This window comes from Lycorma delicatula, chromosome 2, assembly GCF_047948215.1.
Source record: "Lycorma delicatula isolate Av1 chromosome 2, ASM4794821v1, whole genome shotgun sequence".
In the NCBI taxonomy this organism is placed as follows: domain Eukaryota; kingdom Metazoa; phylum Arthropoda; class Insecta; order Hemiptera; family Fulgoridae; genus Lycorma; species Lycorma delicatula.
This window is the reverse complement of record NC_134456.1, coordinates 33,961,394-33,974,435: the sequence shown is the minus strand read 5'-3', so window position 1 is coordinate 33,974,435 and position 13,042 is coordinate 33,961,394. Positions and strand designations below refer to the sequence as shown.

The 13,042-nt window shown below is 32.6% G+C and overlaps 1 protein-coding gene across 9 annotated transcripts in view; it reads left to right on the top strand.

The window, feature by feature from the left end:
- The first annotated feature begins 297 nt into the window (after positions 1 to 297).
- Positions 298 to 13,042, top strand: part of LOC142320626 (putative ATP-dependent RNA helicase TDRD12) — a 126,145-nt gene continuing 113,400 nt past the window's right edge. For all 9 annotated transcript variants that reach the window (XR_012755454.1, XR_012755457.1, XR_012755452.1 and 6 more), the window contains exons 1-2: positions 298 to 510; positions 10,628 to 10,837. Coding sequence is in view for 2 of the 9 variants with exons in the window: in XM_075358640.1 (XP_075214755.1) it covers positions 10,634 to 10,837 (204 nt within the window). In the remaining 7 variants the exon portion in view is untranslated. The remainder of the gene's footprint in view (positions 511 to 10,627; positions 10,838 to 13,042) is intronic.

Sequence of the window (13,042 nt, the reverse complement as noted above, 5' to 3'; positions counted from 1 at the left end):
ATCTAAGATTTTCCATAATGCTAAATAAAACACTTCCATCATTTGAATTTAGTTATTATTTTCTTTAAAGTAATTGTATTATATTAGTTACAAAGAATTTTAGTTAAAGAGCAGATAACACTAATATTTTTAGTAATCAATTAGGAACCTAGCAAAATATCAGAATACTTAATTTTAAATTAAGTAATGTTACATTTTTTAATAAATTTCGGTCAAGATCGGTGAAAAAAATAATACTTCGTTGCAATGTTTTGCTATTTTCGTGGTAAAAATATTTGCTATAAAGTTTACAGCAGTTGTTGCTAGTAGACGAATGAATTATTCTGTTCGAGTGCAGAAGTGTGCGTGTGTGCGTTTTGTTATTAATATTTCGTTTAGTTGTGTTTAAATAATTTTTTTTTAATGTAACACACTTTTATCTCACTTAAAGTGATGTACCGTTTAAAGAAAAAGTTTTTTTATTCTATTGTGATTCTGAATGATGCTGTTTTAGCATAAGTAGTATAACAGGTAAGATTTTGCATTTTAAATGTGTGTGATTCGTGAAATTGTTATTAATTCATTACTCCCGTTATGATTTGCTAATACTCTTTCGTTAAATTTAAAAATGTTAATATTTTGAAATGCCAGTTGCGGTGAGTATACAGTGTAGTAGGTCTGCTGTAAATGTAGTACTTTAATAATTTTGTATGCATATTGCCAATGCCATAATCGAAAAATTTTGTATGTCTGTGATACATCTAATTTTTTATATTGTTGAATAAGTTGTAAACGAGGCATGCATAAAGAGATGTGTTTATTATTTTGATTTTTTCATTTCAACAGTTTGATTTCATATTTTTTTTTTGTCTTCAGTCATTTGACTGGTTTGATGCAGCTCTCCAAGATTCCCCATCTAGTGCTAGTCGTTTCATTTCAGTATACCCTCTACATTCTACATCCCTAACAATTTGTTTTACATATAATTTTTTCCTACTACCTGACCTTCCAATATTAAAGCGACTATTCCAGGATGCCTTAGTATGTGGCCTATAAGTCTGTCTCTTCTTTTAACTATATTTTTCTAAATGCTTCTTTCTTCATCTATTTGCCGCAATACCTCTTCATTTGTCACTTTATCCACCCATCTGATTTTTAACATTCTCCTATAGCACCACATTTCAAAAGCTTCTAATCTTTTCTTCTCAGATACTCCGATTGTCCAAGTTTCACTTCCATATAAAGCGACACACCAAACATACACTTTCAAAAATCTTTTCCTGACATTTAAATTAATTTTTGATGTAAACAACTTATATTTCTTACTGAAGGCTCGTTTAGCTTGTGCTATTCGGCATTTTATATCGCTCCTGCTTCGTCCATCTTTAGTAATTCTACTTCCCAAATAACAAAATTCTTCTACCTCCATAATCTTTTCTCCTCCTATTTTCACATTCAGTGGTCCATCTTTGTTATTTCTACTACATTTCATTACTTTTGTTTTGTTCTTGTTTATTTTCATGCGATAGTTCTTGCGTAGGACTTCATCTATGCCGTTCATTGTTTCTTCTAAATCCTTTTTATTCTCGGCTAGAATTACTATATCATCAGCAAATCGTAGCATCTTTATCTTTTCACCTTGTACTGTTACTCCGAATCTAAATTGTTCTTTAACATCATTAACTGCTAGTTCCATGTAAAGATTAAAAAGTAACGGAGATAGGGAACATCCTTGTCGGACTCCCTTTCTTATTACGGCTTCTTTCTTATGTTCTTTGATTGTTACTGTTGCTGTTTGGTTCCTGTACATGTTAGTAATTGTTCTTCTATCTCTGTATTTGAACCCTAATTTTTTTAAAATGCTGAACATTTTATTCCAGTCTACGTTATCAAATGCCTTTTCTAGGTCTATAAACACCAAGTATGTTGGTTTGTTTTTCTTTAATCTTCCTTCTACTATTAATCTGAGGCCTAAAATTGCTTCCCTTGTCCCTATACTTTTCCTGAAACCAAATTGGTCTTCTAACACTTCTTCCACTCTCTCAATTCTTCTGTATAGAATTCTAGTAAAGATTTTTGATGCATGACTAGTTAAACTAATTGTTCTGTATTCTTCACATTTATCTGCCCCTGCTTTCTTTGGTATCATGACTATAACACTTTTTTTGAAGTCTGACGGAAATTCCCCCTTTTCATAAATATTACACACCAGTTTGTATAATCTATCAATTACTTCCTCACCTGCACTCTGCAGTAATTCTACAGGTATTCCGTCTATTCCAGTAGTCTTTCTGCCATTTAAATCTTTTAATGGTCTCTTAAATTCAGATCTCAGTATTTCTCCCATTTCATCCTCCTCAACTTCCTCTTCTTCCTCTATAACACCATTTTATAATTCATTTCCTCCATATAACTCTTCAATATATTCCACCCATCTATCGACTTTACCTTTCGTATTATATATTGGTGTACCATCTTTGTTTAACACATTATTAGATTTTAATTTATGTACACCAAAATTTTCCTTAACTTTCCTGTCTATTTTACCAATGTTCATTTCTCTTTCCACTTCTGAACACTTTTCTTTAATCCACTCTTCTTTCGCCAGTTTGCACTTCCTGTGTATAGCATTTCTTAATTGCCGATAGTTCCTTTTACTTTCTTCTTCACTAGCATTCTTATATTTTCTACGTTCATCCATCAGCTGTAATATATCGTCTGAAACCCAAGGTTTTCACATTTATCTTCACATTTATCTGCCCCTGCTTTCTTTGGTATCATGACTATAACACTTTTTTTGAAGTCTGACGGAAATTCCCCCTTTTCATAAATATTACACACCAGTTTGTATAATCTATCAATTACTTCCTCACCTGCACTCTGCAGTAATTCTACAGGTATTCCGTCTATTCCAGTAGTCTTTCTGCCATTTAAATCTTTTAATGGTCTCTTAAATTCAGATCTCAGTATTTCTCCCATTTCATCCTCCTCAACTTCCTCTTCTTCCTCTATAACACCATTTTATAATTCATTTCCTCCATATAACTCTTCAATATATTCCACCCATCTATCGACTTTACCTTTCGTATTATATATTGGTGTACCATCTTTGTTTAACACATTATTAGATTTTAATTTATGTACACCAAAATTTTCCTTAACTTTCCTGTCTATTTTACCAATGTTCATTTCTCTTTCCACTTCTGAACACTTTTCTTTAATCCACTCTTCTTTCGCCAGTTTGCACTTCCTGTGTATAGCATTTCTTAATTGCCGATAGTTCCTTTTACTTTCTTCTTCACTAGCATTCTTATATTTTCTACGTTCATCCATCAGCTGTAATATATCGTCTGAAACCCAAGGTTTTCTACCAGTTCTCTTTTTTCAAATTTTTTATCCCTTTTTAAATTTAATTTCTTTTTTTATGGTTCTTATAAACAATTTTGGTGTATCAAGTTCTTTGGAAAGTTATATGAATGGTAGCAAGTACCAATGAAGTTAATTATATTTTTAATTTTCAACCAGATTTTTTTTTTACTATCAAGGTCTGCAGTTACTCCTTTAATACAGACTTTTAATTACTCTTCAGAAGCAAAGAGGATGCTAGTTTCCTACTATCATGTGAAAAAGCTGCTGGGAGCCCTGCCTACTAATCCTCTGATGTTAAATCTAGAGGTTAACTCAAACAATGGGGGAGAAAATGAACAAGGCTGTGAAAATGAGAAGTTAAATTAATACCAGTGCTTATCCAGATGAACCGAATCAGATGTCAGGAAGAAATTCAGATAAATCATATCTTTACGCTAACAAACAGGATTTGCATACGTACTCTTTGAAGTCTCTTTAGTTCATATATACATTTTAGTTTAGTGCATACATACCCTCTGAACTAAAGAGTTCAGAGAGTATGTATGCAGCTGTTCAAGAAAGTGCCATTTAAATATTAAAGAAAAAAATGCTATGAACCTTGAAATTACAATGCTCAGACTGCCATGCTAAGTAATTTTGTTAACAAAAAAGATGTTAATTGTCATAGAACGTCAGGTCCTCCTAAAACATAACCCGGATATTTTCTGTCATTTGCTGCCTGTCATAAGAGAGGCTGTTCTAAGGTGCCTAAGCTGGGGTTGCTTTCGACCTATTGGAAGCTGGCTTTGGTGAGGGTGAGGGTGATCTTAAAAGCAGGAAAGGATCTGAGTGAGGTCAGCAGTTATTGCCCATCAGCCTCTTGCTGGTAATTGGAAAGTTACTTGAAAGGCTGGTTGTGGAATGGCTCTGGGATAACATCGATATGAACTTGCTTCTAAATCGAGGCCAGTATGGCTTCATGAAAGGGGTTGGCACTGAGGATTCATCTTAAATGCTATTGCCGTGGTGGAAAGTGCCCACTGTAAATATGTTTAGGCAATTTTTTTATTGACATAGAGGCAGCATTTCCTTCCTTGTGTTAGAGTTTTGTCCTCTATGAGTTGGAATGCTGCAATTTTTCCATAGTCCTGCAGCTAGTAGTTTGTGACTAATTGTCTGATCGCACAGCTCTGTTTAAGAATGCACACTTAGTTGTGGAAAAGTCCGTCACCAGGAGAAGCCCACAGGGCTCTGTTCTCAGTCCCTTGCTGTGGAACCTGGTAGTCGATGGATTTTTGGGACTGACATTCCCAGAAGGGGGTCATGGCCCAGGCTTTCGCCGATGACTGTCTCCTGTTAGTTCATGGTAACTCATGACCGCAGCTAGAAGACCGAGTGTAGGTGGCTTGGTCAACTGCTGAGGGCTGGATGGACATTCAAAATTTAAAGATTTCTGTGCCCAAGACAAAGTTTATGCTTCTCAAGGGTGCAGACAAATTATCATTTAGTTGTAACCCCCGTATTAAGTATAAAAGCTGTATAATCAGCCGAGTTTGAGTTCATAAGTACCTAGGTGTTTTGTTTGATGAGAAGTTGCTGTTTAGCAACCACATTAGGCAAGTAGCGGCGGACACCGTCTCTGTGATGCTCAAGCTTAAGAGGATTGCTTGAAAGGTTTATGGGCTATCAGGCCGTCATTTGTACATGGTGTACCGAGTTGTCTTTGAAAGTATGATCTCTTACGCGGTGTTGTTTGGGTGCATAAGTTGGAAAGAAATCGAGCACTTATTCAAAATTTAAGGAGTGCCCAGCACTGAGCCTTAATTGTATGCACTGATGTTTTTAAAATAACCTTCTACAAAGCTACCACTGAATACAGTGGTAAAATTGATTGTAATGGTATTTTAAACAAGAGCCGATACCTGAGCACCTCATCCTGCTGTTCCTTCTAGCCATGTGTAGCAACAACCTTTATAACCTTTACTTCTTTTTACAGTATGCACATCGCAGTTGTATAGCCACAGTTGTCTTTTATAAAATATAATGTAATTACGGAAAAAATCATTACTAAAATCTAATGCTCCTGGAAGGATGAAACAAAAAGCAATGTATTCATATTTTCTCAAGGTAAAAGATTGCTCCAGTGGTTTGTTTACCTTTCTCTCTTCTTTCAGAAGAGGAAAATTACCAATAAAGTTGAACATGAAAAACGGTGAAATTTCACCTTTGGTAATTTTTTTCATGAGGCAGCGATGGCATACACAGTTTGAATTATTCTTTTATATGTAGGTATATTATTAGTAGTTTTACCATAAATAATATTAGTGATGATATACGTATCCCTAAATTTTTATGAATTTTTGAAAACTAATTTTAAAAAAATTCAAATTTTGGCTTCAAATATCTTTGATGGGGCTGGGATAAAAATCTCAAATTTGCACAACTTAGTGTTTTTGTAGATATTTATGGCAGATAAAAAAGTTTCTTGTGTATTGTATTAATCAAAAAGTTATAACCTTTCAAAAATCGTGGAAACCTATTAAAAGCGATACCATTTTGACTCACTAAATAATTGCTCCAAGGGGGTTTCTAGTCTTTTTGGCACTTTAATATTTTTATACTTATTACTATAGTTGAAATAGTTTTATTTGAACCATTCAATTGCAGTGTTCATGTTATAACAGGTGCTTGAAGTCATTTCCAATTGTCAGGAAAATTTATGTTGCAACTTGCTCATCTATGCTTGTTGTATCATTTAGCTTTGCAGTTACAGAGTGGTCAGTCTGGTCAGACCTGTTCACATCTTTACAGTGTCTGAAATTTCATCCTATGTTTGGAAGTGTTTATTAAATAAATAAGTTTTACTTAATAATATTATATTTTCAAATTTTAAAATCAGTTAAATTTTTACATTATTTTCAAATAATTTCACCGTAGGAATTTATGTGAATGAAGAGTGCCATAAAACAGCGAATGGTACAGGGCCAAAAGAACTCATTAAAATTTGTGAATTTAATTATGAAAACCATTACCTTATTTTTTTACATGTTAATTCAGATGTCATTAGTGTTTGTAAATATCATGAAAGAAAGTTTTTGTCAAAATTCAGTCACCTGCATGGACAGTTCTGTTGTGACCCTTTGAAAACTCGTAAAAAACAGTTAAGAAAAATTTAAGGCAAATAATATTAGAGCAAGCTCTTAAAGAACACATTTTTTAAATTTAAATTTAGTTCCTGGAAAGTCTCTTTGTGTTAACTGTTTCAAAAGTATTTTTTCTTAGCAGAACAAAGAACTATATGAATGTGAAGACCAAGAGCAATATATTGCCCCAATATCACAATATTGAACAATTGGATGCTGTTTGTAGCATTTTGGGTGTATCATCCTCATCAAAATTTAAAAAATAAATAATAACTGAAAAAAATAAATGGAAAAAAAATTAACTACCATTGCCAAAAACAGGATATTTAATTGAAGAATAATTAAAATTATGGTAAAATTTATTTTTTCTTGAATAGTGTTTAGAAAAATAAACCAATATTAAAATAAAAATGAATCTTGAAAAAACGTGTAGACTACATGTTGAAATCTCAGTTTGAGTAAGTTTTACAAGAATTTCTGAATAAAAATTGTGTTAGGTTATTGGTATTTGTTAAGTTATTAAATTATGACCTATCATTAATAATTAGAAAAAAAAAAATTTTTTTTAAATATTGAAAATGTCAGCTTCAACAGCACAGGGGCTAAGTATAAAAAATGTAAAGTGCAAAGAAGACAAGAAACCCTTTAGAGCTCTTATTTAGTGAGTCAAAATGGTATCTCTTTTAATAGGTTTTCATGATTTTTGAGAGGTTATAACTTTTTGATTAGTGCAATAAACAAGAAATTGTTTTATTTGCCATAAACATCTACAAAAACACTGCCAGTTGTGCAAATGTGAGATTTTTATCACTAGTCTCGTCAGAGTTATTTGAAGCCAAAGTTTGAGTTTTTTTTTTTAAATTAGTTTCCAAAATTCATAAAAATTTAGGGATAAGTATATATTTCCACTAATATTATCTATGGTAAAACTGCTAACATACAAGGCCTGTAAATAAAGTAATGAGACTAGTTTTTTGGCAGCTAACATGGCAACACTGTAAAGTTACTAGTAAACATATAGTTTATATCATTGATTCCCAAAGTGGTCCAGGTGGACCCCCAGGGGTCCACAGGAGACTCGGCGGGGGTCTACGTTGGCGTGTCAAAAAAATGGGGGTTCACAATTCGTAAGTGGGGATCCACAAAAATTCATCTGGTTTCGACAGTGAAGAACTAAAATGTTGGCTTCACTTTGCATATCAATCTAGGCAGATAATGTTTTGAGAAGCAAAATTGTAACTATTTTGTGATTGTCATTGTAGAAGTTACATTACGTTATTAATGTTTAATTTTAATTATATTACGACAATTTTATTATATTACATTGCAATATAATAACAATAATAATTAATAGTGTAGTGATTACATATTTGAATAAATGCAACACAAAAAATATACTATTTTTCTTTTGCTTTTTACCACTCTGAATGGGAAGTTTTCTAAATAAAATAAGTGAGAATTGATTGCTTTCTTGTGCTGTGAGTAGAGGTCAAAAATGTAAAGTTGGATGGAAGCATTTTTTTTGATTGGCCAACTTTACTTTTTTGACATCCACTCACAGCACAGTCAATCAAAAATTAACCAATCAATTCTCACTTTTTTTTCAGAAGCTGTTAGTTCATGGAACTCAGCCGTAACGCAAATTTTCATAGTTAGATCTAATCTTCACATTTTCCGTCGACTGGAAATATGGTAGAAATGTAGCTGCAGGGGGTCCACCGGAACCAGCAAAATTTTGAAAGTGGTCTATGAGAAAAATAAGTTTGGGAACCTCTGGTTTATATGAACAGCTAATTCATATAGGTATTTGTTGAGTCTAAAACCTAAAAATATTCATTAAGCGGACTGTAAATCAACGGGTGGTTCATCCGTCGGGTGGATAAATAAAATAAATGCGCAATTGCTCAAAATCTATTATAATAATACAAACACTTATTATAATTAACACACAAATACATATAAGAACATAAAATCCGAACGCCTATCGTTCGAGCAGCGACCTGCCGCCAGCACATCCCCCAGCTGAGTGAGTAGTACTAGCCAACCAAGCAGCCAAACCCGGAACCAGCAGGACACGAACCACTCCAGTAGAAACACGCTGAACAGTATTAATATTTTTGTTGTTGCCATGTGAGATGTAAACAAACTTTTCGTGAAATGAGATTTTGTTGTGGGTTACAAAAATGAGTGATACTAATTATGAGCAACGTTGTGCAATCAAGTTTTGTATTAAACTTTGTTAGAATGCTACTGAAACTTTTTCAAAATTGAAAAGGGTGTATGGAGATGACGATCTGTCACGAGCCCAAGTTTTTAGATGGTTTAAAGCATTTTGAGATGGCTGGGAATCAGTTGTTGATGATCCATGCTCTGGAAGACCATTAACGTTAAAAGAGTGATGACAATGTTGAACGAATCTTAGACTTGATATGGTACGACCAGCGACTAACTGTCAGAATGATTGCAGACCAATTGAATTTGAACTATAATTGATAAGAATTATACTACAGTTTTTAAAATTGTGACAAACAAATTGGACATGAAAAACATTTGTGCAAAATTGGTCCCAAAAAAACCTCACTGTTGAGCAAAAAAAATAGGGTGGAAGAATCTTGAATTCTTCTGATGATGAATCTTGATATTTGAGTACGACCCAGTAACAAAATGCCAGAGCAAGGAGTGGCACACTTCAAACTCACCACTTCCCAAAAAAGCAAAAATGAGCAAATCAGAAATCAAAACCATGCTAATTTGTTTTTTTGATGGTAATGGCATTGTCTATAAGAAGTTTTTGCCTACAGGACAGACTGTAAATCAATATGTTTACCAAGAAATTCTTGAAAGACTGCGAAAAAGAGTTGCCTGCGTGAAACCAGCCAGCAAAGACAACTGGATGCTGCATCATGACAATGCACCTTGTGGTGCAATAATTCAAAATATAAATAAATAATTCATAAAAAAATAATTCAAACTGTGTAAAAAAATTATATATACAAAAAATTATTTTGTAAGTCAGTCCCTTAATATTTGAATTGCCAAAAAATTTACGACTTCGCTGGAAAGATTTTGTTATGAAAAAGCTATGCAAGCTATTGTATGATGTGAGTGTAGCCAGGAAAGTCATGTAACACTTAATCAGCTTTTTCAGTAAGGTAATACATAATGCCTGAATGATTTCTCAGCATTAATTTAACAGCATTCAGTATTAGTTAATTACTGTATTTATGAATTGTTTGCTTAAGAAAGTTATTGAAAATAAATAATAAGTTGGAAGAAAGTAGGGAATGATAAAATTGTTGTCATAATATTTGTATATTATGAGAGTGTGATATTATGTGAAATATTCATTTTTAATTAAAAGTTAAGATTTGTTTATATTTTATTTTTAAGCTTTATTTTAATAAATTTATTACACATATTGTACTGCTTGAATCTGAGATAAAAGCATTATTCATAATAAAAAAAAATTATTAATTGTTTGCTTTATATTATCTGCCATAGTATTTTTTACAGTTATGTGAGATGATGCATACAATAGCACCGAAGTTACAAGAGGCACCAAATCAGAGTAGCTTTCTCTAATAGTAATGTCATCAATAATTCTGTTGTCCCTGTGGAGAACAGAGTGATAGCATCATTTTTAGGATTACTAATGCCCACATTTTGGTAGGTTTGGTGTTTTGGTTTACAACAATGAATTTAGCTCATTAGAAGGGAATGGGAAACCAGTTAAACATTGTTTGCCTTTCCTATCCTAGTATCGCTGGCATAGGATCTATTGATATTCATGAGAATTCCTCTTTTGTTTGTAAATTATTCCCTTGTCATAAGTTTTATTAAATGTTGTAAATAATAAATTAATTTTTTGTTAAATTTATTATTATGCCCGACACTCCTAACCGAAATTTATTACTGTAAGATTACCCTTTTAATTATAACTCTTTAAATGTTAAAAAATGTCTTTTTTTAACTTTAATAAAATAACTCCAGTTTATGATTAGAAAAAAAGTTTTTTGTCAGAAATTCAATACATTATGCATAGTTAAAAGCATTGTTTTAAGATTACAAATGTTGAGGCCCATGTACGATTAGGTAATATTTCATTGCATTTTGAGTTTTGTATATTATAATTACATGTTTATTTTTATTTTTTGTAGTTATAAATGGATAATATAGAAGTAACATTAAAAGAATTTGATGAAGTAGCTGTCAAGAATGTTGATAATGATGGATTTATTTGGGTTGTTAAACTTCCTGCAGCAAACCTGGTGTTTAAAAAACATGAATTAGAATCTGCTAATGCTGATGCACTTAAAAGGTGGAAAAATAAGAAGAAAGAAGAAAACACTGTATTTAAAGTTGGGGAGGTAGACACAAATTTTATTATTGGTATTTTTGTTTAGCAATTTTTTTATTATAATGTTTGTGTTTTTTTTATGGTGTTGTTTTCATATATTGGTTCTGATAACATTTTTTTATTTTTAAAAATGTTACCTGTGATTTGTTTCTGATGCTTTGTTGAGTATTGTACTACTTGGAACATTTATACAAGCGCTTTTTCAATATTTGAGGTATTCAACCTTCGTATGTGTTGGGTTAACCTTTACTTAAGGTCCCCTATGAGGTACCTATTGTAAATACTAAAAATCTAATAACATTAGTTTTTTTTAAAAGTTTTGTGCCTTTAAGGAGGCATACAAAAAAAATTCCAATTCTCCTAAGTCTCAAAGATCTATTTTTGTCAGAAGGATGTTTGAGCATATGTATGTTGGACTTTATTTGGTCTTACAACTCTGGACCTCATTGACTGATTATCTTCAAACTATCTTCAAACTTGATAAACAGGTATTACCTTTGGGGGAGATGTATTAAGTCCTTGCAAAAATTAGAAAAAGGGGTGGGGGCTTTTTGGGACTTACCAAAAGTTTTTTGGGACTCACAACTGAAGTAACGTGTTTAAACTTTATGTTTATCTTAGTAATTGAGAGATAGAAGCAAAGCCTCAGAAGCATAACAAATTTGAACTTAGCCCAGGCAAACCTGACTTATCTGATGAAGACAGTGAATAAATAAATTATTTTTTATTATTTTTTTATAAATAAATTTTAAAATATGAGGGCAGTTCGGAAAGTAACCTCCATTTGGGTATAAGTAAAAAACCTGCATAGATAAAAATATTTTATTATATACAACTTAAAACTACTACTTTTAACTATTTTTCAACATAGTCACCATTTAAATTCAAGCATTGGCATAGCGTTTCACCAATTTACAAATACCTTCATCATAAACTTCAGCTGCCTGGGTGGGTACCTAGCCAACCTTTCATGACATTTTGAAGTTTGTTGTCATTGTTGAAGTGCTGCAACACAAGCAGCTACTTTGAAACTTTGCAGTCTACTGCAAAATTTCTGCTGTCAAACTTTAAAGACATTTAGGCAAGCCATTCAGAACAAACATCTCGGTATGCTGTCATCTGGTGTTGTTTTTTATTCATGACAATGCTCGTCCTCACAGTGCTTGAAGAACTCAAGAAGTTTTGAATCAATTCCAATGGGACATTTTTGATTAGCTCCCTTACAGCCTGGGCTTGATGCTGAGTAATTTTTATCTCTTTATTTACATCAACAAATAGCTTGCGTCATAGCACTTTGATGACAACGAACTTCAAAATGCCGTGAAAGGTTGGCTAAGTGCCCAGGTGGGTGAGGTTTATGAAGAAGGTGAAACACTGCGTATGAATTAGTGAAATACTATGACAAAAGCTTGAATTTATATAGCGACTATGTTGAAAAATAGTTAAAAGCTGTAATTTAAGGTGTATATAATAAAATATTTTTATCTGAGCAGGTTTTTTATTTATGGCCAAATAAAGGTTACTTTCTGAATCGCCCAGAAGAATTTTAAAATGTAATATTGATAGTAATAGGTAATAAATTGTGTTGTTTTAAATTATTTGATGACATAATATTGACTTATAATTGTAAATATTTTATAAATAATAATATTGTATCTATTATATTTTAACATTTTAAAACAGAAATCTGGCCTTTGTTGAATGTCCATTGCTGCAACATAATTAACTGGTGGACAGAACATCTCCAAAATGATTATGATGAACATAAAAATTTGGAATATTATTGAAGTATGTGTATAACTTTGCATTAAAAGTAAATTTTATTCAAGTTGGAATAAAGATGAATTAAAGAGTTCAGGAGTATCACTGCAATGTAAAATGTTTCAATTTAAGGAAGGATAGAGGATAAACTATAATCTCCTCCTCCTCCTCTATGAATCATGAGACCTTGCCGTTGGTGAGGGGGCTTGAGTGCTCAGGGATACAGAGTAGCTGGACCGAAGGTGCAACCATATCGGAGAGGTATCTGTTGAGAGCCAGACTAAGGAATGATTCCTGAAAGAGGGCAGCAGCTCTTTCAGTAGTTGTTAGGGGCGTGAGTCAGGACGACTTAAACGGCCGTATCAACATCACTCAGTCCTCTGAGTACTGCGCAGCTGAAAGCAATGGAAAACTACAGCTGTTTTTTTTTTTCCAAGAAAATGTGGCTCTGCAT